The 25,554-nt window shown below is 36.7% G+C and overlaps 6 protein-coding genes across 6 annotated transcripts; 3 read left to right on the forward strand and 3 right to left on the reverse strand.

Moving 5' to 3' along the window:
* Positions 1-739: 739 nt before the first annotated feature.
* On the reverse strand, positions 740-10,972 carry FDP41_006340 (uncharacterized protein; the record flags this gene model as incomplete). Its single annotated transcript, XM_044709965.1, has 6 exons — positions 740-7,437; positions 7,492-7,935; positions 8,188-8,472; positions 8,557-10,031; positions 10,093-10,348; positions 10,546-10,972. 6 exons carry the CDS (start codon positions 10,970-10,972, stop codon positions 740-742), a joined length of 9,585 nt encoding a protein of 3,194 aa, XP_044559579.1.
* Positions 10,973-12,480: 1,508 nt separating this feature from the next.
* Positions 12,481-13,242, reverse strand: FDP41_006341 (uncharacterized protein; the record flags this gene model as incomplete). The annotated part of the gene is made up of 1 exon (XM_044709966.1): positions 12,481-13,242. The coding sequence occupies one exon, from the start codon at positions 13,240-13,242 to the stop codon at positions 12,481-12,483; it is 762 nt and encodes a 253-aa protein (XP_044559580.1).
* Positions 13,243-13,596: 354 nt separating this feature from the next.
* On the reverse strand, positions 13,597-15,399 carry FDP41_006342 (uncharacterized protein; the record flags this gene model as incomplete). The annotated part of the gene is made up of 1 exon (XM_044709967.1): positions 13,597-15,399. One exon carries the CDS (start codon positions 15,397-15,399, stop codon positions 13,597-13,599), a length of 1,803 nt encoding a protein of 600 aa, XP_044559581.1.
* Positions 15,400-15,599: 200 nt separating this feature from the next.
* On the forward strand, positions 15,600-16,682 carry FDP41_006343 (uncharacterized protein; the record flags this gene model as incomplete). Its single annotated transcript, XM_044709968.1, has 1 exon — positions 15,600-16,682. One exon carries the CDS (start codon positions 15,600-15,602, stop codon positions 16,680-16,682), a length of 1,083 nt encoding a protein of 360 aa, XP_044559582.1.
* Positions 16,683-17,174: 492 nt separating this feature from the next.
* FDP41_006344 (uncharacterized protein) lies at positions 17,175-22,869 on the forward strand (the record flags this gene model as incomplete). Its single annotated transcript, XM_044709969.1, has 2 exons — positions 17,175-18,700; positions 18,879-22,869. The coding sequence occupies 2 exons, from the start codon at positions 17,175-17,177 to the stop codon at positions 22,867-22,869; spliced, it is 5,517 nt and encodes a 1,838-aa protein (XP_044559583.1).
* A 68-nt stretch (positions 22,870-22,937) lies between these two features.
* Positions 22,938-25,021, forward strand: FDP41_006345 (uncharacterized protein; the record flags this gene model as incomplete). The annotated part of the gene is made up of 2 exons (XM_044709970.1): positions 22,938-24,321; positions 24,411-25,021. 2 exons carry the CDS (start codon positions 22,938-22,940, stop codon positions 25,019-25,021), a joined length of 1,995 nt encoding a protein of 664 aa, XP_044559584.1.
* Positions 25,022-25,554: the final 533 nt, after the last annotated feature.

Below are 25,554 nucleotides of genomic sequence, written 5' to 3' on the forward strand. Positions count from 1 at the left end.
TTCTTTTCAGTGTCCCAACAATACTTCACATCATATGTTTTTTCTGAAATAAAAATGTTCTTTGATTTTAGGTTTATGAGAAACAGTGGACATGGAATCGATTGTTTGTTGGAAAATCCTTGTTGGGCTTTGATCACAATGACTTTGCAGCATGTTTTGCCTTCTTCATGGCACCAAGATCACAACATGAAAAGAGATCATTCTTATATATATGATATTTCTATCGGTTCTTCAAATGACAAGATGATAGTTTGGTACGACGTGAACATCATCGAAAAGCTCCAATTTGAAATAGGAACGAGTCAATTCTACGCGTTCTTTTGAATGGATCATGGCTATGGTTTCTGTTAGGGAATCAATCTGTTGTTGGAGTGTGTCTGAATGATGTTGAAGAAAATTGTTAATTTGAGACTGTAAAACGTTGAAACAGCTGTCAGATTTCACTTGTTGATCATTGTTAGCGTTTTTGCTAATCCAATCGGTTATCTTCTTGAAACGAATTTCCGAAGAAAACACCTTCGTGCAAACAAAATTTTCTGCCTTTAGAGCAAGATTTTGTGCCTTTACTTTACAAGAGTTTACAACAAGACATTTAAAAATAAATTTCTAGGTGAGTTTTAAAGATCAATCTTTTATACAAAGACGATGTAGACTCATAAGTCCATCATAATCACAAAGACATGGAATATATTCAAATATATATATCCTCACTTAATAAATTTCACTCACACAACAACATTTACAACCAATTCTTCTTTGCATCTCTTGTCCAGACTTGTAACAATTCAGTCGATCTAAAGATTCTGAGCAAATTCAAATACATGGCCTCTTCCATTGCTAAATCTTTATCTTCTCTTGCCTTGTAAATGTCTTGACAGTAATTGAGTAACAAATCGACATTATCTAAATCTTCATAAATGACTCGTCCTATTAAACCACTGCTGTAGAGACGAATGAATTGAGCCACTGCAAGTACAAAGGATGTATAAAAGGTAATGATACCAAAACTACTAATGGCAGAAATGATGGAATTAGCGGCCACAATATTTGTACTTTGGATAAAGAAAAATGGACCTCCTTTCACACTATTCAAATTTCCAGACTTTCCTGGAGGATAGAATTTGGTAGGTTGTGAACATGACATGAACCATGAAACAAATCCAGGTGGATTATTTGCTGTGACATTTTCTCGAGTAATGTACTTGTTACTAACTGTTAAGGTACAATTTGGAAGATATCTCTCTTCTGTAACGGTTGCATAGGCCAATGCAGAATACTTGTTCATGACATATGGATTATAAGTGAATGGAATTGAAATACTCTCAGTGATAGTAGTGTCGAAATTCGTGTAAGAAACATTATAATTGATTAATTTGGCAAGTTGTAAACGTTTGTTCTTGCTCAGAGCAACGACTTGACGACTTTGTAAACTCAATTGTGTGGATGGACCTGCTCTATTAATATTCAAATGCATGGTTAAATTGAGAGAAAGAGTGTCATTCAAGAGAGCATTCACAAGACTAATTCTACTCGGTGTTGAAATTAACCAATAGCGTTCAGAATAGGAAGCAAGTGTGAAATTTTGAATTTGGAAGCTTGGATCATAATCAGCAAATAAACGCAAACCATTTCCATCAAAGAAATCAACAAAACTTTCAAGAGAATCTTCTGGATGAAGCCTATAGAAGCGATTTTCATAGAGAGACTCGAAACCTTCCAAACCAATGCTGACCTCCACTGTGTTCACTGAATTGTAGCTGAGCGCTGGATTTGCTGTGGAATAGAACAGCAATGGGAAGAAGATGATCATGGAAAAGATAACAAATAGTAAAAATCCACTGGTGGCTTTGGTAGTCAAGAAAATGCGATTTCCAAAACCTCTGGCTTGCAAAATTTTGTACTCCAAGTCACATTTTCTCTTGTAAAGAGCGCTGTAAATATCTTCAAATTTAAGGTATTCGTAAAAGTTAAAAGTAGTGTCAATAAATGTCCAATCCAAGAGTGTCTTCAATTCAAATACAAATGGAATTGCTCGGTATCCAAGATAAATATATTGAGCGATCCAGAAATAGGATCTCGTAAAGAATTGTGTATATCTTCGTTTTGGATATCCTGTTCGAATTTGAAGTGAAGCTAAAAATAAATACACACATTTGATAAAGAATAGAATCTTGAGCAATACAATTCCAGTGGAATTCTGGTTTCTATGGATGATGATATAGGACACAATGTAAACAATGTGATAAATGATCACTAGTAGAATGTGGAAAATTAACTTGGCAGTCACGCTTGCGAAAAGATATAAAACTCTCTCAATGCAAATTTCAATAAAGAACACGAACAAAATGATAACAAATGCTCCTGATAACTCATTGGATTTGATAGCACCCAATGTCTCATCGGCAGCTCTACCACTCATGCTCGAATAACTGAAGAAAAATAAAACGAATGAAATAATTTCTACAGCAACTGTGACCACATAATAATCAATACCGAGTTTGAATTGGTCATTCACAACTGCTTTGACACCGTTGACAAGCTTTCTAAAGGCTCTCTTCACAAAGGGTTCTTTCTTGGCTGCTTCCTTCTTTGCTTCTTCCTCCTCGACATCTATGAATTTAACAGTCTTATTCTTCTTTTTGGGTTCTTTGTTTGTATCTGTTGTGTCAGTCTGTCTTTCAGAAACAAGCTCAATCGAAGTGGTGGTATCAGATCTTGCTCTAGTGGTAGGTTCAACAACGGAAAGTTTTTGTTCTGAAGAAGAAGCAGGCTCTGTACCAACAATGGTGGTAGACGGTTCAACAGTTCCAGATTGTTGTTGTTGACTTGACGTTGTCACGGCATGTCCTGTTGAATCTGTAGAAGCACCTTCTTTTGATTTCTTCTTCTTTCGAGAATTGGTTTTCCACTCACCACGATTCCTACTCACTTCACGATGGAAGAAAATGGCTAATATGATCAACAAATACATGACTATATCCGATAACAATGCTGTACTTGGTTGCCATCCCAGTAAAAAGATCGCTGGATCTGTATCGCTTGTTTTCATGGAATCTGGTAACGCAGCTTGAATGAGATACAAAATATATTGTACAGCAATCAAAAATTGAGCCCAAATCAACATGGCTTCATAATAGTATCGATGTGGATATGGATATTGAATGGCAGCGTAGGTGAACGCACAAAAAGTGAATAGCAAGTTGAAATAGGTTGGAGCATATAGAACATTCACTAACATGGCAAAGAAGCAAATGACATCGGTGTTGTTAAAGAAGAGCTTGGTGAGAACAATCAAGAGTTGTCGAATCTTGAGAGCGATTGGAACCCAATGGAATGGCTTCTTTTTCATATCTGGATGAACTTTCAATTGATCCAACTCTGTTTGCATGACTTGATCAAGATTGATCGTTGGAATTTGATCTTGTGTTGCTTCTTTGGTCGTTGTTTCTTGTTGCTTGTTGTCGTCGGTGGTGGTTAATTTGATTTCGTCCAATAATTCAACTTCTTGTGGTGGCTTTTCTTGTTCCTTTTCCTTATTTTCAATATATTCATCAATGGCTTCCTTAATGATCGCATCCAAATTCACACGATACTTCTTTTCAATGGTGGCATTGTCCATCCAAGAAATTCCAATAAATATTTGCACTCGGTTGGTGAATAAATCAGTGAACATGTAAATGTAATGTCCAACATGGGCAAAAATCATGGCCATGACCTTTTTCAATTTGAAAGAGAAGGGATATTTGACTTGTTGTTCTTTTGGTTCTTTTTCTTTTACCCCATCTTTGGATGTTCCTTCGTGACCTGTTGTGTTTTCTTCCTCTACAAGCTTTCGAATTTGTTTGCTCAATACGTCGTTGATGGAATCAGTTTTGACGTGAGTTTTCACAAGATTATCCAAATTTGTGGTTGGAGCTCCAAATACATCTCCCAAATCAACAATTCTATCATGAGGAGCAATCTTGGAAACAATACTCTTCATAACATGCTGAATTTCTTCCTTTGTGATGCTGCTTGGCATAAATTCTTGTGTTGGATCTTGTGGAATATCAATTAAACCTCGTTCAAAATTAATGGGACTTCTCTTGGAAACAACCTTAACTTGTTTAAAGTTTTGCAAATTCTCAAGAGTGGAAACAACTTCTCTCATTTTCTTTTGGAATTTATATTCCGCACGTTTCAACAGTTTTTTCATTAATGCTCCTTCCTTATTCACATTGGAAACAATTCTCTTTCTAATTTTTGCGGATTCTTGACTTTCCATATCAAGTAGCTCACTAATTGCAAGAACAAGAATGGCTCTCTCACGTTCAATCTTTTCGGAATTCTTTGCATATGTCTTGACCACTTTTTCATACTCATCTTTGAGCATGTGCTTTCGATCGTAAAATGTTTGGAAATCGGATGCCTTATTCACTTCATGGAAACTCTTCAAAGCAGAACGATTGGCTTCACGTCTCTTCTCAGAGAAGAGCTCTTCAGAAAATCTTGAGAGAATTTGAGCAGCTCGGTGGGCTTGATTGAGTTTGTACTTGGAAGCGCGTTCGTGGTTTTCACGGTAGAGCAAGTTCACAAAGTGTATGTAATCTTCACTTTCAAATAAAAGAATCTGAATGTAATACAAGCACACGACAATAATCTCAGATACAAAGTTTTCAATTCCTCTTCTCTTTAGACCGAACAACAGGCATAGATTATTCACCCAACCAGTCGTATCATTATCTGAGCTCCAATTAATAGGATCACCGAGCAAAACAATTGGTATTTGATAAATGGCGTCAATAACAAAGGAAATGAAATAGAAAATACCAATACCTCTCCAAAAAGGTACTGATTTCCAATAAATTCTGTTAAATAAATTGAGATAGAACAAACAAAGAACCATCTGAACCAATTTGATCACATTGGAGTCAATTGCAGCGTCAATGAACATCACAATCAGCACCAAAAAGCAAAAGAATCTGTAGATAAATAACTTGATCTTGTACCACAATTTCTTTTGATTCTCTGGTGTTGTAAAATCCTTAATTTTCTCAATTTTTCTAGTATCAATATTTCTTCTGACAAGACTACTGCTATCCAATTGCACGATAAGATTACCATCCACCTTTTGAGTGCGTTCCAAAAATTTGGAGACCAATTCTCCTCTCTCACGTTTTGGAAGCTTTTCAGGTTGTGAAATTTCAATATGTTGAATTCGAGCATACATTCCTTTAAAGAAAACTCTTGCCTGAAGAGCCATAAAGAACATCATCAAGTATAAAATAGCCACAATATACTCCGTATTGTTGATATCAGAAGTACCTCCTAAATTCAAAATGATGTATCGGCTGAACACAGGTATGTTCATCATCGTTCCATAAAATTGGAGGCTTTGTACTATTTTAAGTCTGAAGAAAAATAGAATAAGCATGTTAATTTCGACCACCATCACAAGGAAAATCCATCCTCTGCTTAAGACCTTATTTTTCTTTCCTGTGAAGAAGCAAACTCCAAACACAATCAAGTAAACAGCTCCCCACAAAGTTTGAATGAGAGATAAGCTTCCTAGTAACAATGTAAAGAGAGAAATCTCAAATCCAAAACCGTCATAGAAATGGTTGAATGTATACTTGATCGTTCGATTCACTTTGGTCACAAATTTCAGCAATTTTCTCTTGTACGTGTTTTTGAAGTTTTCTTCATTCTCTCCAGAGTTTTCTTCTTCTTCCTCGGCATAGAGCTTGTCAAGATCTTCTCTGTTAATATAGATTGTGGTTCTCTTTCGGAAAATTCTCTTGCTTCCCAAAGCAGAAGCTTTTTTCTCTTCTTCTGTCTTTTTCGAAGTTAGGCGTGCCTCAGCCTCCAAAAAGAGATGTCCTTCCTCATAGAGACCTCTTCTCTTCAGAGATTTTTCCCAACGGAATGTAACTTGTTGTAAAAGAGCAGCTATGAATACCAAAAGGCTGGACCATAAAACATTTCCAACGTATTGATTTGGAGTTGTTGCTGCATCGACCAAACCAATATAATCTAACCAGGTGCAAATTCCAGAAGATTTTCCAAAGTTTGTCACTTGATGCTGAATAATAGCTCCCAACGCATTATTGCACAATCCATGTGTGAAAAATGGATGTTGATATGCATATTTAACCAAAATGATAGCACCACTGTAGAAGGAGATGATGAACCAAATCTTGCTGGCAATAACTGGAGCAGGAGCTAACACCAATACCAAAACCAAATATATTAACCCAATAATGTTTGGATTGAAGTGAGCAGCCAAGAACAAGAAAATGATCAATAACTTGGGAGTGTGCATCACACAAAACCGTTTCAACACCAAAAATGTCTCTAACAAGAAACTATCAAATTTCTTTGAGAAAATAATTTGCTTTTCCACCTTGACATTACTTGGATCTTCTTGTATGGTGTCTACAATTTCATCTACGAGAGAGGGCTCCTCTTGCTTCTTTTGATCTTGCTCGTTGTGGCTCTCATGAGTTGCATGTTCTTCTTTTATGACTTTCATGCGATGTCTTCTTCTTGAAATGACATATTGGAAATACTTCAATTGAATAATAGTCAATACAGCTATGGTTGTAAATGGTAAAAGACTAACATTCTTATACTGATACTTGTAGAGACCAATGCTTCTTGGAGTGATATATCCGTAGTAAGGAGGGATGTATACGGATTTGTCTTTTTCATGTTCTTGTATAAATTGTTGAGCTCGTTCTACCTCAGGCAATATACTTTGAATGTACGAGTAAAGCGATGGGAACTGATAGGCATATTCTACCACAAACACAAATGTGCTGTAAAATACGAAAATATACCATGAAGCCACGAATAGTTTGAAAAGTCTGTATCCCATCTTGTTGGTGGAAGGGTTGGCACTGCTCGACACAACGTTCAAAGTAAAACAAATCATGACAATGAGTAGGAATAAAAATCCAATCCAGGATGCCTCCTTTTGAAGGAAAATCAACAAAAATACTGCAAAATAGCTCAACAATGTACCCAAATAATACAGTAGCTCTGTTTCCAAAAATATTTTGTCCCAAATCATCTTGCACTTTTCAACAAATGCATGAAGGGTTGCATTTTTCTCTTTTGTGAAAAGTTCCCATCGATCAATACTAGTTTCAATATTAACGTTGCCAACATTTTTAACATTAGTGATATGATATTGAATACTTGTGAGGACTAGAATGAAAATATGCCAAATTAAACCCTTCCAGAACACTCCAAAACTGTTTGTCTTGTCCATGTTATCAATAGTAAGGAACGCAGGATTGAAACCAATAATTTCATAGGGTAGATCAACAATCTCAGGTGCGTACCAAACATTGAAGAAATAGAGAGCAATAATCACAAATTGGCAATATAAAACAAGTAAAATCCATGTTTTTCTTGCAAAATTTGGGAATATAAAGTATGTTGAGCAAAATATTACTAATGTAATGATGGATATGTTTTAAAGGATATCTTTTCATATTATAAACTTACAATAAATTGCGTGTAACAAGTCTGCGTTTTCTGACGTCAAATCAGCAAAATAACAAACAATCAAGCTCAAGTAGAAGCTGTTTCTAACAAATAAAATTAATAAAACTTTCCAAAAGTAGTCTAGAATAAGTACTTTGATAAAGCGAGCAAGTTGCTGTGTTTTTTCCCAAATAAACTCCAAGTTTTTTTGTTTCTTTTCCTCACCATCAACCTCACCAAGGTTATTATCTGCTTCGTCTTTGAGCTTATCCAACTCGGTCATGTCAACAGACTCTACAACAATTTGAGGAGGTTTTTCATCCACCATTGAAATAGATTCACGATATGAATTTGAAGTCTGGTCAGTCAAAGGAGATGCTGCAACTTCGCCCAAATCGCTTTCACTCTCATAATAAAAAGCACTTGAAATTGGTCTTGGTTTTGAAGGAGACCTCTCGAGGTGATCTTTTGCGAGTAGGGATGTTTTTTGTTTTTCGGGAGAGTCCGTGTCGTAGTAATCCACGTCGTTGTCATTGTAGTGTTGATAATAGAGTGTGTCATCAGATTCATTAGAATTCACAACGCCACGATAAGGATTATGTTTGGTTTGCGCATGTGAACCACGATTCACAAGTTGTTTCACCCATGAAAATGATGGTTTAACATTCATAGACGTTACTATTTGTTATATACCAAAAAATCAAGTTCATAACCTACCTGTGGTTGGTTTGTCATCTTCATTCTTCATTGTGTAATTGTTGGTATTGTTTTTAACATCATTTTCATAATCTATGAGTTTGGAGAATAAACTGACACGAAGTGTAAGACCCAAAAATAATGACAATAAAAGCTGACCAAAAAGAACGAGTACAAGAACAATCGACCTTCCACTCACGCTAATGTCGGTGATAAAAGCTCCAACTGTCGTACTCACAATGACTCTGTAGAGAATACCTTGCGTAGGGTAGAAGATGAGACCACCACTTCCTGAAGGATTGTAAACTATTTGATAATACAAAGATTGTTAATTTCAAATACAAAATTGTGGTCATGTTCTAAATCAAACGAGAAGAAAAAACTACGTACCATTATCTGACATTTGAGTCGTCTTGGGAGAGTATGCAGAAAATTCTGGAAATTGGAAAACATATTGAGCGCTCAAATATAAAATACTCCAAAAATAGCAAATTGGAAGTAAGAAGAGCATGATCTTGTTTGGCCTTAATGTTGAAGAAGGAGCAAGAACCAATCCTAAATACATGAACAAAAGATATGGCAAACTTGACAAACTGGGCACCGTTAGCACGACGCAAATAAGTGCAATCATTAAAATGTATAAAATTGATCGTTGCAGGTAGTATAACATGAAATTACGGAACCGATGTGAGGAAGCAAATAATGAATTTGTAGAGGTCTGTGCAGTGGTTTCCATAATTTCTACGAGTCTTCTGTACTCAGATTTGTAATAAATTTCTTCGTAATATTCATCTGAATTTTCTTTGACATCTCTTCTCATAATCTTTTTTGAGTATTCCATCAAAAATTTTGAAATTTGTTTTTTCAAGTTATTTTCTTCTAATAGCTTGGCAAAATATTGGCTCATAAAATTGCAGGAAAGTATAAATGTCAAAAGAATGAACCCCAAAAACACGTATCCAGTATAGTATTTTGAAAAATAGTCAAAATTCTTTAGGTTTCCATCAATGTCAAAAAATCCAGCCATTTTTCCGTATGGATCTGTAAGAATCATCTTTGAAAACTGGCCGACAGTTGCCAAAGAATTGTATTGAAATCTTGTCAAGAAATAGAAAATAAGCAGAAGCATGGAATAGGCCTGATTCAAAATAAATAAACTAAGAGTGACACCTGTCTTCAATTTGATGTTAAAGCTAGCAAAAGTGATAACCAGGAATGACATTAAAAGGTAAAATATGCTCACAAATCCAGGGTAAAAACATGCGGTAATCATGCATGAGAGAGTAAACAGCAATACCTTAAAGTCATGAATCGAAATGTGTTTTTTGTGTATCGATGCTGCTTTTGAGCTCTTGTTCGTCATGGTTCCAATATTTTCAACCTTGTTCTTGAGATTTTCTAATGTTGTTGTGATCAATTTTGGCTTTTTAGCGAACACTCCAGGAAGCTCCCACATGTTCATGGTTGCATATGGCAATTTAGGAATAAATTCTGGTTTAGGCTGAGCGGCATTGCCCATGGTCGTGTTAGAGGTTGTCACAACATCGGTAACGACATCATCTGTTTGCATTCTATAGGGCGTTTCAACTGGTTGTCCAATCTCAATCTCTACATTGTCCGAGGATGTTATCGAGAGTGATTTGACGGCAGGAGATTTTCTCGATTCTTCTGGAAGTATCATTACTTTACCCTTAATTGAAGTGGGAAGAGCTTTTTTAATTTTGAGTGGAATACCATCCCTAATTAAATATCTTCTCTTTTTCCAAAGCACTGCTAAAAATATGAGTGCCAATAACGAAAATATCGTTAGTAAACAATCGGGAAGAACATGCATCAAGATTTGATCTAAACCTTTGCCAGAAAGTCTGTATTTTGATTGGTAAATATTCTTGTTCATCCCCAAATGATGAAGATGAGTGTACTTACTTGACAAATCCGACATCTCTCAAAATATTTTCAACATCTGTATCCAAATTGGCGAGTGCACTCAGCACAATATGACCAATCATACAAGATAAAGTCAGCAAAAATCCAAGAATAAGAGTGTAATATCTTGGAATCATCATCCAAATACGATTGATTGGTACTCGTTGAAAGTATGGATAATAACTTGGAGCAAGATTATGAACAAAGAAAATCAAAAGGTATCCCATATTGATAAATGATGGCCTGATAGCAAAAGCTATTTTAGAGAGTTACGAGTAAAGAAGAAGGGCAATATTGAAAGTGTGTGAAAAACAATGTTGTGTGCAGTAGTAGCAAATTAGTACCCGAACAAAAATGGTAATCGTCAATCCGACACATTGAATGTCAAAAATTATCATTCAAAATTATTATCATTCGATGTCACACCACCCACCTTTCACTGCTACTACATACCCAAAATTGATGATAAATAATAAAGAACACAAATCACAACTGTTACGACCTCCAGAACAAATCCTCCGCCCAAAACTTCGTCACTCAACTCTTTCATTTGACCCAAAGCTCCCAAAGATGTCTGACTTGTCTGGTCAATGCTCGATTGGTCATCCTGCAGTTCAATATTTGAAGAGCCAGCGGATGTGTTCAACACTGTCGACATGACATCTGACTTTGAGTCCTCCATAATCATTCCTTGTTCCTTTTGTATCATGTCAAACAGTTGTTGTAATTGCGTGGAAGGCTTCTTTGAAGTTGTTTCAGTATCATCATGGTCGTAATCATCGTCGCCAATTCCTCCGAGAATAATACTTTCATTCTTTTCATTGGCTGATGATATCATCATACTGGACCTCTTCACCTCCAATGGAGATGATGGTATCATGGTGAATGATGATCTCTCGTGGAATATATAGGTTGTTAAAGGGATGAAAAATTCCGGAACAAATTTCCTTTTATCAACTGGGAAGAAGAAAAATCCACCCGATTCAAAAAAATCAAAGATACCCTTCTATGGATGATGAGGTGATGAGGAAATTGAAATCCACCAATAAATCGATCCCGCGACTTTCAAATTTTTTTTAAAAGGTTCCAAACATTTCCTTCCCCTTTTGATGTTGAACAATTCTTTCCAAATGATCATCCTCATGTCCAAATGAACGTTCGACTTGTCCAAAATTACAATTCACGAGTAAATAAATCGATTTGAGAAATCTGAGTTTATTCTTCCACACCATACGCTCTTAGAGCACACAAAACTTTGTCAATCTACTCATCTTTTTCCTCACCCTTCTGGTTTCACCTGTTAACACTTCTGGTGTTTGATATTTAACTTTAATTCGTCTCGAACTAAAACAGAGACCGTCTTTGCATTTATGTAACTCTACGAAATCACATGTTCCATCAGCTTTTGACACAAATTCTGTCTTGGCATTGACAAACATTCAAATCGACACAAACTCCCTTTCCACTGCACACCTTTGAGAAATTTGCTGCAATTCCAAAGCATGTGGGAATTTCACATTTCAAACCCAAATATCCCTCCTGACAGGCACAATGATCCACACCCACACAACTTCCATGTGCCGAACACACACTCGTCGAATTTCCCGAAAGAATTCCAAAACATTTCACCTGTTCACAATTTGTTCCTCCATTCATATTCGAATCCCAACACAAACAAGAATCTGGAGCAATGCAAGTTCCTCTCCCACTGCAAACCTCTCCAACTTGATCAGCCGGAATACTATGACATAGTGGTTGAGAGCAATCGGAGGCTCCATAGCCTGACACGCATTGGCAAGTGAAAACTGCACACATATGGATCGGTGGGTAATAAACCAAAACATGTGAATTGTGCGTGAAGAAAGATGGAGTGTTTTGAAAGCGAGAGAAACAAGAAGAACAGTAAGGAGGAGAAACTAATGGCGAGAAGAGAAGAGAATGTATTTCTTCTAAAGTTTAGGGATTGGTTGCGAAAAGTGGTTGAAAACGGAAATGTTTGGTGAAAGGATAACCGAAAGGGAGGAGAGCAATAATACAGCTTTTTGCGGGAAGAGGATGATGACAAGGGTGTTTGAAGTACATTCGAAGAAGAGAAAACAGAGCGTAATGAGTACAGTTGTATTATGTTTTCTTGAATCATCATGGTTGACGTAATTTTTTCATCTAAATTACATTACAAGATTCGTAGTTGTTGAAAAATGAATCATTAAAATTGTAAATTGCAACTCAAGATGCATCAAGAAGGAGTATTATGTGGGCGACGACACAAGACGAATTATTCAGATTCATTTAGAATACTAACAATCATTCATATTTATCTTCACAACCCAACTTGTTCACTTATCATGACTGAATTGTAAACTCACTGCATCGACGATGACGTCGTGTTCATCTTTGATCTTTCTCTGCAGATTGTGTTACAGGCTTGTTGGATGGAGTCGACTTCTCAGAGAGCGATGGACTTGCCCACTGTTTTACTTTTTTCCACACGTTTCCTGTCTTTCTATTATTTATCTGAAACATGACATGCAACCATTTCATAACCACCGAACACAAGAAAAAGAAGAAGGTAAAGAACCATCCACCTCCATGTCGAAACAGGTTGAAACACCATCCAATGAATGGTATCTGTTCAATCACATCTCCCAAACTCCACATTTCTTTAAGGTTGGTAATGAGAAAGGAAGAACCTTCGTTGATCATGACAAAATCATAGACCAGAATGGTGCGAATGGGAAATGTTCCAATGATCCATTTGAACTGATTCATATTCATCCAGGCATCGATGAGTACTCTTCCTCCCTCTTGGTTTTCTTTCATTTGAATATCAAGTTGTTCAATTTTGGATTCAAAGAACATGGACAAGTGACAACCTTTGAGTTGAGTCAAGACTGTGTTTTTTCCAGAAACGAATTGGAAAGGATCTTCGTAGGAAACGTGTTCATCAAGGAAGGGTGCCACATGTTCATCGAGATCCTGTACTTTGGTTTGAGTGTTGTAGATGAGGTGTGTGAGAGAGGAGAAGCGTTTTTCAAGGTCTTCCGTTTGAAAAGTGGGTTGTCCTTTGCTTGTTGTTGATGGGTGAGTCTTTGGTGAGTGAAGGTTGGAAGTGGTGGATACGGCCTCGCTCTTCGTCTTTCGTTTGAACATTTTCTTTGTTCATTCATATTCACCACAATGTGAAGTTTGATTTGGGAATGCTCCAAAAAAGTGGTTCTAACAAGGAAGGACTGCATTGCGATTGGACGGCTACAACAATAGGATCACCATTTTGGATAATCTGCTTGTTTTGAACCGAGTCCTCGAAGACTTGTTTACAACAACAATTCCTTTTTACACTACGCAACAAAAGTCTCGTTGGATTCTATTTCATCAAATTGTGCTCTTGCCAAATCTCCTAAAAGCATGTACAGATTGATTGTTTCAAGCCATTCACGCATGACCAAAACTGAGAATTCTTTGTGCGACAAAACACCCAAAGGAATAACTTTTAATACCGTGTTCTTACTTGCTGCGGAATGATGAGTGAATTTCATCGAATAGATGCTTGACATTCTCATTATACATTGGCTGATAAGTGTAACTCTTAATAGAGACAATCTTTTTAGAAGGCAACAATAATCCAGTTTGGTGCATCACTAAATTTTCTCCAGTCATTCCATCAGCCATCACATAAACCATAGAGAAGGCATCGCTACCGTCTTTGAGCTTGATAATTTCATCCCTCTTAATTTCTACTGGAGCACCACCAGAATACAATTGAACCATTTGTAATTCTGCCTTAACAAGTTGAACTAAACTGTCCAAGTCTGAAACAGGCATCATTTGATTTGGCTCGGCAATTGTAACCATTGTTTCTAAAGGAAGACTGCTTTCATCGCCTTGGGTCAAAAGTGTCACGACTGGATTATCAGAGCTGTTTTCTTTGACAATGGACTGTAAGCTCACAGGTTGAGAAATCTTGAAATTGAATTCAGTATTTTCATAAATTAAATGCTCAGTACCAGCAGGATCAACCTCATCAAAGAATTTCATCTTCTTGATCATGGTAACAAATTCAACATTAAACTTTTCACTAACTTGTGGCAAAGATCGTCCTAAAATAGTGTAAACATTTGATCCACGTTGGAAATAAACTTCAATGAAATCATAGGCGTGTTGAACATCTGCCTTTTCTTTCTCACTTGCGACATATGAATTACATTTGGCTGAGTATGTAATAATTTCTCCATTGCAAGTACCAATCTTCATGTGTCCAACATTGTGATATTTATCCTTGGATGCATGTGATTGTTTTTGTTCTTGAAGAAATGTTTCAAAATCAACAGATCCGTTTGAAATGATAACAATTTCTCTATCAATTAGTTCATCCTTTGAATAGTTAAACAAATAAGTTTGAACATCCTTTCCGGTGAGATAGAGTGCGCGATCGTTAGCATTTCCGGTGGCCAAGAAACTGGTACTTGGTAAATGAAGAATATATCCAAGCTTATCATTTCTATATGAAACTTTTCCGTACAATTCTGCTTTTTGAAGTTTAACTGTACGAATAAGATTCTTGGTTTGTTCAATCTTGGTACTGAATGTCTTCAAATCAGTACAAATATGTTGAACCATGAAAACTTTGCTTGTATCGAGTGGATTCTTGAAAGCAACAGCGAAAATTTTCACCTTTTGTTGTCCAGACAATTCGGAGATCATTTGGCAAGCAGGAATACCGTTAACCTTTACGTTATCCTTCTCTTCTTCAACTTTGAATGGTACTTGAGTTTGAGCAAGGGCAGAAATGTTGTTCTTTAAATATTGTTTAATATCAAGTTCTGGAGGAACATCTTCGATGGTGATCATGGTTGCATTTGGATCTCCACCCATCATCATCATATTCATATTACTTGTGTCTACGAGTGTAATGGTAGTGATTGGTCCTTGTGAATGAACTTCAACTTCGTATCTCGTTGGCATCTTGAAGGAGATTCCAATCTTTTTATGAGAATAATTCTTCCATGATTGTGTTGAAGGCACCGCATCAGCCTCATCATACAAGATAAATTCGGGTTCTGCAGGCTCAGTGATAGCCGCTTCTTTTGTTGGCTTCTTCTCTGCGGTAGTGTTCTTGATACTAACGGCCAACTTTTTCGTTGATTTATTCTTTGAGAATACAGAGTAGAGAAGAAATCCAACAACGGAAGCAGCGGTGGTACCAAGAACGGCTGCAAGACCCTTGTGTTGCTTCAAGGCGTTCAAAATGCTTTCCCACAATGATAGTGAGGATGTAGAAGATGAAGTCGATGATGAGGTTGGTGCCATTTTTTCGATTTCGAAAATTTAATACTTTTTCTTCATAATTATTAATGATTGAATGAGAGAGTAAGCAGAAGAATGATAAGGATTGTCAATGTTCCTACTCGAACATGTCATCATGAATTCATGACAATATGGATTACCAATTGATAGAGAATTGATAGAGAGTACAATCAATCAATTCAAATTGATTGATCTTTAAAAAAATGTCTTGCGGAGATAAATTGCGACTGCTAAAGGAGAAGCTCGAAGAACCCCATTCATGCACATCTTCGGAATCATCAAACAAGAGCAAAAGTTCGTTTTGGAGCGTTCACAATGTAACAAGATATATGAGTGATATTCTAAGGCTCGTGAGCGTTTCGTTTGAAACTTTCAGAAATTCTTTCATCTCCGATTCAGCATCGAGCAATTCAAATGCTCGTGCCATGCTGGAAAATAATTTAACTCTTCTCATTCAAACAAAAAATACAGAGCCACAGAACATTACAACTGCCTGTAACGCTGCAATGGATGAACACCGAAGAAAAATGATGGATTGTTTCAAAGAGGCAGAAAAGTTTCCAGACCGAATGACAAGATGTATTGATGAACAGAGTTTAACAAATCTGACAAATACTGTGAGCGATCTGAAAGAAAATGAAAAATTAGACGAGCTTAAGGAGGAGGTCTTGAAGTATTTTGATACACAGGCCAGTAAGGTGTACAATAGGGCTGCTCAATTGGCCATGGGAGTAGTGATTTTGAGAGGAGTCATGAGCTTGTATAATAGCACACATTCCTTGAAAGAATATTCCGAATATTGCAATGACAATATCATAGTGTATAAGAAAATTCTTGAAAATTGTGAAGCAGAAATTGGTGACATTATTGATGAAGCTATTCAACATGTCGATGAATTTGACGATGTTATATTTAACAAACTCCTTCTTGATATTGGAAGAGTGAATCGACTTTTGGAGTCACAAATGCTGTCCATCAAAATGGACCTCAATCGATGTGAACAGCAACAAACAAGTGTGCTTTTTGTTGGTTTAGACGCAACGATAGGAGCTCTTGGATCTTTATTCTTTTCCTATTTAAATTGGAGGAATATGTCACAAGGAACAAAGTTTTTTAATTTAACAGCTGTATTTGTAGGCTTGGGAAATATTGTGTATGGACAAATGAGAGCATACAATTCTTGCAACAAAATTCTGAACGACTATCAGCGCTCACAACGAGAGTATGAAAAATTTAATGAGATATCTATACAGCTAAAAGAAATTGTGAGTGAAATGCAACGTTAACCAGCGAAAATGCACAGTTTTGCTGGACAAGGAGAACTGTTGTTTCAACTTTGTTCACCTTCTTTTTGAATCTGAGGTCGAGACTCTAAGGATAACAGAAGGATTAAAAAAATTTTTGAATTGGAACGAATCTCTGTTTGATTGCTGACGTCCCTTCACAAAAAGTCACCTTTCTGTCAATCGTAGTAAATTTCGGTAAAACCATCTCGAAAGGAATACATTCTAAAAAACAAGAAGCAATTTAGTGAGGGAGTGAGAACACAACTCACAACATTCACAGACACACGAGTTGCTTCTTCGTCGTCTTCGTTGATTTTTCCTTCCTCAACCACAATCATCATCACATTGGCTTACGAATTTTAAGAGTTTTACAACGTTTAGACATTACAAAAAACAAATATCACCAAAACAACCGCGGAGTGATATTTATTGGTCAAAATAATTATTTATATTGTGATTAATTTATTATTATTGTTAAAACACTAAAACACAATGAAACCATCAAAGAATCATGGAAATCAACCTCCTCCCAGCAATAATTTAGGAAACAAAATTTCAAATATGAGCCATGGTGATTTGTTGGATTTCTTTCTCTCAGATGTAGCTCCTCCGGCCACAACCACTCACAATACTGGACTCAACAATTATTCTGCTAATTCCCAAAATTGGAATCATCAACTACAACAACAACAAAATGCCTCTTTATTGGTTACTTCCTCATTACCGAGCAGCAACATCAGCAGCAGTAGTGGAGGATTTAATCCAAGAGCAAGACCAACCTCATCTGCACAACCATCATCAACACTCAATGCCAATAACAACCTACCAACAACGATGAACAACAATAACGGAAGAGTGAGAGATGGAAACGAATCTCATTCATTCCATCATCAGCCTCATCATAATAACACTCATCATGATCATCATCTTCATCATAATAACACTCATCACATCATGCATCATGTAACGACAACACCGACAAGCTCCTCATCATCTTTCAGTACTAACGTCTCTGCTTCCAATACCATCAGCAATTCGGCAGGTTCACTCATGCCTCCTCCTCTTGTTTCTATTGGCTCTACATTGATCTCTCAAGTCAAGAGCGTTCCCGAATTTGAGACGAGTTTTGATGATGATTTTGCAACTCAGTTTGATAGTCCAACGATTGTAGAGAGTTCACAACCGCAATCATCCACAAATATTGTCGTTCCTTCATTGTTGACTGCTGGCAGCAAGGGTACTACTACCCTCAACAATCAATTCGATCAAAAGCAAAATAGCCAAGCAACAAGAACGACAACATCCATCAGTACTGAAGAATCTGTAAATAATAATAATAATAATAATCGACCATCCAGCAACACATCATTACCTCAAAACAAGGTAGATACAAAATCTTCCGGGTCACTCTCATCTGCAGCAGCCAGTCAAAAACATCCTCAGTTGAATATTTCGCTTGAAGCCATTCAACAACACAAAATTCAAGAGCATGGATCCACAACAACAAAATCTTTACCCAGTTCCTCCACAGGAGGATCCGTCGTTCTCAAGAAGGAGCACAGCAATTTGAGCTCCAACAGCATAACAGGAAATGTTTCAACACCACCTGAAAAACCTATCTCTAGAATGGAAAGTTTAAAAAATTTGAATGATTTAAAACCAAATGGAAAATGTCAAAACAAGTGTCAAATACCTGGATGCATTTGTTATTGCTCATTCGATCATTCCTCAGAACAGTACAAGGAGTTTATTGAGAATGAAAATGGAGGCGTCGATTTTCACATGTGCAGCAATGCTCACTTTTGTCCAAAAACATGCTCTCATCGTGGGTACTGTGAAATTAAGGCTGAGTCAAAATATAATGATGTCGGCTTGAAGCATTTATGTGGCAAAATGATAAAACCTTACAAATTCGTACATGACGGAAAATGTATGTGTTATAATGATGAGGATGTTAATGTCCAGCCACGCAAGCACTTTTGCACAAAGAAATGTCCTGCTTGCTTGTCCATATGCACGTAAGTACTAGTTTTATTAGTAATGAAATTGCAGACATGTAACAAATGAATGCTAATGCCTTTTAAAACCTTTACCGCTCTTGAATTGCGTTTGTTACAATATCTGTAACTAACGATATTGTTCGAAACACACATATGAAATTGTTTTTTTGAAAATTGTGAATTCACAAATGAATAGAAAAGAATATGGTCATGATAAACATTCGTTTTGGATTTCAAAACGATCTGTAGATCCAAAATGTAGACAAATTGATTTTGAATCACTTTCCTTGAAAGAACAAGAAGAATTATTGCTTCATGATACTGAACATACTAACATGATTAACACAATATTTGTGACAGATTCAAAGCTGCTCAAAAATAATGCCATTGAAATTCCATATATTTATCAAAATCAAGAGAGAACTCTACGATTTTTCCCTGGTCAGAACGGTTCCAAATTCACCTGTGAATCCTATTGCAGAGTTCTTGGACGTGGTCACACATATCTAACACTTTGCCATCATGAACATGCTAAACGAATTGCAGCGATTGAATCAGTCAATAGCTCAGCATCGGATCTTTCAAAATTGTCTGTGGATGGAGATTTTATTGCTAGCAAGAGATCTAGCTCCATGAACAAATCCCCAAGTCATGGAGATTTCATCACTCCCAAAAACAGTGATGCAAACAAGATACAATTTAGCACACCAAATAATACTGCTACAGCCAACAAGACAGGAACAGAGGCCAACGTACCAAGATCTCGTTCCTTTGGTTCCTATCTTTCTAATATGGGATCAGAATCATCCATTTCAGAAATTCCAAATCTTACTGTTGAGGAATCCAAGCCATCTTCCTCTTCAATTATTCACAGCGGAATTGGAGGAGTTCCAAAAAGACCTCCCTCGTCGAACACGAACACAGGAAGCGATATCATTCACAGCGGAATTGGAGGAGTGCCAAGAGGCAATTCTGTTATTAGTATCACGAGCTCAACCGCAACCAATACAACTGACAGTGTTAAAGGAAGTACAAAGTCTCAGTCACCAAATGCTACCACTCAATCGAGCACAAGTACCTCATCAAACCTTTTGTCAATTACTTCTTCAAATGGTGGACAACCTTCGGTTTCTCCAAGGGGTCTACAATTGTCACCAAGATATGGAAGAGAAGATTCCTTCATTATAGACACAGATTATAGTGACTCTGAAAAAGATGCAGCGAATGGATGTCCATTCACTGGTGAATTGAGTTTAATGGCTACAGGACGCAGACACTCGTCAATGAAATGCGAACATATGGATGAACTTAAACATGACAAGTTTTGGGAATTATGTGGTTTTGTTGATCCTTGCAAAAAGGCTTGCATGCCACCAGACGAGTTGCGTCAGTTCAATTTGTGTCGTGTCCAAAGCGTTAATGATTCAAATCAAGCATTGGAGTACTGTAAAAGACACGTTTCTCATGAGGTTTTAGATTCTACCTCTCTTGATTATTTGGAAGATATTGCCTTGTTAGCAGAACGTTTTCCAGCAAGAGATAACGGTTGCATTTTCTCGCCCAGTGGACACTTGTTTAAAGCTCAACCAAATTCTGGTTTCCACCACTATATCTTCATTGATGTGAGCAAACACATGTCAAGTCAAGATTTCGGCCCTTCTCTCCCAGTTTTCAAGCCCGCTACTAAAAGCTTAAAGCAAAGCGAAAAATCTGAAGATTATTCTCATTTTACAGCCTTTGACAACAGACTTGGCTGTGCCATCGAGGTTGCCCTAAAATTTTTGCAAATTCTTTACAAACTTCGACCTTCTGATCGAATGACGGTTGCAATTTTCACAAAAAAGAATGTAGAAATTTTGATTGACAATGAAGAATTGCAATATTATTATTCAGTGATCGATTTGGTCACAAACAAGATCAAAAAGCCTGAAAATGATGGAGGATTTGAAGAAGTTTTCAACCTGCTATGTTCGCTCTTAGCCAAACACAATGTGAGAGATTCTTCGGACCGAGTGAACAAAGCTCTCAAACCTAAAATTTATCTTCTAACAGGAAATCAAATCGAATCAAAATTCCAGCCAAACTTTGGTAAAACAGCATCGTCTTCAACAGGTACACCTGTTTGGCATTCATTGGGTAAATTAGAAAGTATTTCTCTTCAAAGAAAGAAAAAGAAGGAGAAATCCAAACTTGACGATGTTCTTGAGTGGTTTGAATCTAACGGAATTAAACCAACATTTGGAGCGAATGGAGAGTCGGAGCCTTACATTTCTATTATCAAAATTGGTAGCGAAGGAAATGAATCAAAGCTTAATCAGATATTACTTAGAAGTAAGGGACTTTCTACCATTATTGATTCTACTCTTGTCTCTGCCAATGTAACTACAAATCTAACTGAAGAAGACAAAGAAGACTTAAAGAAACGATCTGCAAGAGATCCTTTCGTAATGCAAAGGAAAGTGATTTGCCACATGCTGCACGAACTGCTCATGATTCATTTGGAACAAAACAAGATCAAACTCAACGAAAATATGAGAATTAGCGGTGCCAGTTCAGCGTCGTCTGGTAAATGTGGTTTACTGATTAAATCAGCAATCGATCATGTTCAACATGGCGACAGTAAGCATGATGATGACACCGATTCTGCTGATAGCGATGAGGAATTGTCAAACTTTGGTTTCTCAAGCTTCATGATTGGAAAGAAAGGAGTCACCTCTCCTTCCACTATGGATATACTTGACGAGATTGAGAATGTAGAGAGCCCTAATTTACCTGAGGATAGTGAGTCCAAAGCTGATGACACAAAATCTGAAGAAAAACCAACAGAGTCAAAAGATCCCAAGGCAGAAGAAGAAAACAAAGAAGATAACAAACAAATCGAAAATGAAAAGGACAATTTGGAAAGAGAAAATCTTGCAAAGGAAATCCTCGACACAGAAAGAGCCTATGTCACATCTATTGCCAAAATTATTGAACTCTACTATTATCCATTACTTAAATATGTTCCAAATGTTCTAAGTGAAGAAGATAGATCCACCATATTTAATGGCCTTTTGGGCATTTACAATTTACACAAAATTTTAGTGACAGATTTGGAAGAGCGTGTCAATGAGTGGCGTAAGGATCAAAAGATTGCCGATATTTTCATCAAGCTTCATCAAACGTTCAAGCTCTACACCAGCTTCTCCACAAAATATGAAATGGCCATTGAGGCCTTCTCAAAATACAAGGACAGCCCTCGATTCCGTAACTTCCTCTATATTCGTAGAAAGGATCCATTTTCAAAAGGAGAACAACTTCAAAGCTTTTTAATCAAACCAATTCAGCGAATTCCAAGATATATTCTCTTATTGAAAGGGTTGCTTAAACATACTCGTGATCCAAAACATCCCGATTTTCAGGATCTCGTGAGTGCCATCTCCATCACTGAAGAGGTCGCGACATTCCTTAACAATAAGATTCGTGAGAGACAATACTTTTACCGTATGAAGAGCATTTCTGATCGTTTATCAGGAGTTTCAGACCTCATTCAACCTCAACGTCGATACATTTGTGAATTTGATAAGCTCTTTGCCAACTATGAGGCTGTTCAAAACGAAGAATGTGTCGTATTTTTGTTTAATGACATTTTTATTCATGCTGTGAGAGAAAAAGAGTCATCTGGTGGTGAACATTCACACAATAAGGATGACAATGGTGAGCATAAAAGTAAGATGTCTCGCATGAAGAGAAAACTTTCTGTGAAATCTCAATCGCAACCACATATTGTTCATCATACAAATAATGCGACCGCCTCTTCTTCCACCACTACTACTCAAAGTGCTTCCACAAGTGAATTATCTTCTTCAAGCATAAACACTTCTTTGACAATTGCATCTGAAGGAGCTGGAGGTATTTCGAGTGATACTTTTACAGAAAGTGTGGATGTTATGGGCATTATGGAACAGTCCAAGAAGGACAGATATGAAGCTCGGTTTGTACTCGATTTAGGAGACATCACCATCCATCCCATGAATTTTGGCTCACAAAACGACACACGATTCCAAATTTCAGCCATTTCTCGCAAATTCTGTGTGGAATATGTCACAACCAAACCCAACGAAAAAGCACGTATTCTTTCATGTCTCAATACTGCCATTAATAATTTTATGAAGAGAAAACAAAGTTTCCAGACAGTTAAACAATAAACGAAAAAATCATGAATATCAGTGGGGCTTGGTTGTCAAACATCAAATTAGGAGATACAAACAAAAAAATGATCCTAAATCAAATTCTCAAACTGTTTGCGTCTTTGGTGTTTCTACTTCTAGGTGGAGGCTTTTTCTACAAATTTATCCTATCTTCATCATCCTCTCTGTTCAAAAGTAAAAAACCAAAGAAAGAAGAAGAATCATCGAAAACAAACAAATCCGATCGAAATTTACTAGACATTCTTCAACAAGATGACAATCCTGCCAACGCTGCTGTCGATGACAAGGAGAAAATTTCATTGTTTGATTACTTGACCGAAATTCGTGGAGAACAAATTCAATCATCGGATCATTCATCTTCCATGTCACAACAAACACATGATCAACAATTAATTTCTGATCGCAGGATTTCTGTTGACATAAATACTCCCTCTGTGGAACCAAGTGTTGAAATATCAATAGAAGAGGATTGGGAAATTGTGGATCATCCCAATGTTGCAAAGTCGTCACCTTCCAAGACCACAATGAATACTACTCCATCACAGCCTGTTGAAACACATCTACAAGTCAATCAACAGGTCGATTCAAAGAGAGATTCCATTGAGTTGTCTGTCAATCAAGAAGAATTCTGTCAAGTTTACAAAACTGTGTCATCTGTGTTAACAAAGAAGCATACCCCAACAATTGTTGTTGAAGAACCAACAGATTCCAGTCACACTACCAACAGTGAAGAGTTCGATTTGGCAGAAGAAGAAAGTGCTTGGACTTGGACCGATGTGGTGAGTGACGAAGAATATGACGAAGAAGAAGAAAATCATGATGAACAAGATCGTGCCAGACAAGAGGGTTTTAGAGATGATTTCATGCCAGCCACCTGTGTGTCACCATCCTTGGAAGATAAGGTTGACTTGATTGGTCAACCACAAGATGAAGAAGAATTGAAACTTGATGAAATGAAAAAGATGAATGAGAAACGAAAGAATATCTTGTCCGAAATTTTGACTACCGAAGAATATTATGTGAAAGGTTTAATCATTTTAACAGGAGTTTACAAAAAGCAAATCGAACAAAAGAAAATTGTGGATCCCAAGATTTTGAAAATAATTTTCCAAGATGTCGAAATTGTGAATAATGTAAATCAAAATTTTTTAGAAGAGTTGAGAAAAATTTATGAAAAAGAAAAGAGCATGATTCGAAACTTGGATTCACATCAACAACAGCAAGTTCAATCCAGTTTGGGAGAATTACTCAACACTTATGCTCACTCTTTTAAATTATATTCGAGTTATATTGCAGGTTATAAGAAGGCTGCTGCCACTTTTTCTGAAGAAAAGAAAAAGAATAAGAAGCTTTGTAAATTATTAGATTCAATCAAGCAATTGTTGAAACAGCAAGGAGAGAGAATTACAAATATGGAAAGTTATTTAGTAACACCCATCCAGAGAATTCGTAAGTAACTTTGTGAATAATCAAATTCACTCACCGAAAGATCTTTCACATCACGATCTGTGATTCATATTACACAACATCAACAACAGCTCGTTATCGATTACTTGTAGAAGATCTCGTCAAGCACACTCCCGAAACTGATCCAACACGACCAAAACTCATTGAGGCTCTCGAACTCATAAAATCCATTGCCATCTACGTCAATGAAGCAGAAACTAAGGTGGAAAGCATTCAAGTCACTTCTCACATGGTTCACAAATTTAAACTCAAAGGTTTCATTCGACCATCTCGATTTATTATTGACTACTGGTCACAAGAAAATAGCAATTCTCCATTTATTCAATGTAGAGTGGATGGAAAATTTTTAAATTGCGAATTATACATATTCAATGATGTTCTCGTATTACACAAAAACTATGACAGTTTTTTATATTCAAAAGTGGATATTTATTTTACTAGAAAAGGATACAAACAAACTTCCAAGCACATTATTAAGGACGTGAAAGTGACTCAGTCATCGATCAACAATAATCGAGCAAGTTTGAGTAATAGTGGTGGAAATAATTTGTGTGACACACAACAAGTGACCATTTCTTGGATTTATGAGAATTCACATTCTGTAAAAGAATTGACCTTCCTCACAACGTCGACAGAAGATGCAACTAGGTTGGAAAATTCATTACGAAAATCTATTAATTAACCATTTGGGGGTCTTCTTCTTTCAATTAAAGCACATATTGTCTGTGAAAGAAATATTCACGACTGCGCACCTGTATGTGTGACCATGAATTTATTCACAATAATAACATACGCAATGACATCCTTTTTTGACAAGTAGCATCACCAAAAACCTTTTTATTGTTTTCTTGTTATAGATTTCAAACTTGCGAACCAATCTTGGATTTGATTCAACACAAAGAAGAATATTCCATGCATCTTTTACTTTAATAAAATCCTCAAAGAGGACTTCAACTTATTCGAAGCGATCCGACACGTGTTTGTCCTTTTCTTCTCTCAATAATGGTCTCTCCAAATCAAAATGCCAAGATCGAACATTTATTATTCATTCAACAACTTGAAGTGCGATGAAAGGTACCTCTTCGAATCCGCTCTGAGGACACCCTCTTACCCAAAATGGATAACTCCTTCTCCAAAACTAGGTTTTCTTTTATGATCTTGGAATTGTCAAGTCCACCACCTGACAAAAACCACCACAAAAAAAACAACCACACA

This window comes from Naegleria fowleri, assembly GCF_008403515.1.
Source record: "Naegleria fowleri strain ATCC 30894 chromosome Unknown tig51, whole genome shotgun sequence".
In the NCBI taxonomy this organism is placed as follows: Eukaryota; Heterolobosea; class Eutetramitea; order Acrasida; family Naegleriidae; genus Naegleria; species Naegleria fowleri.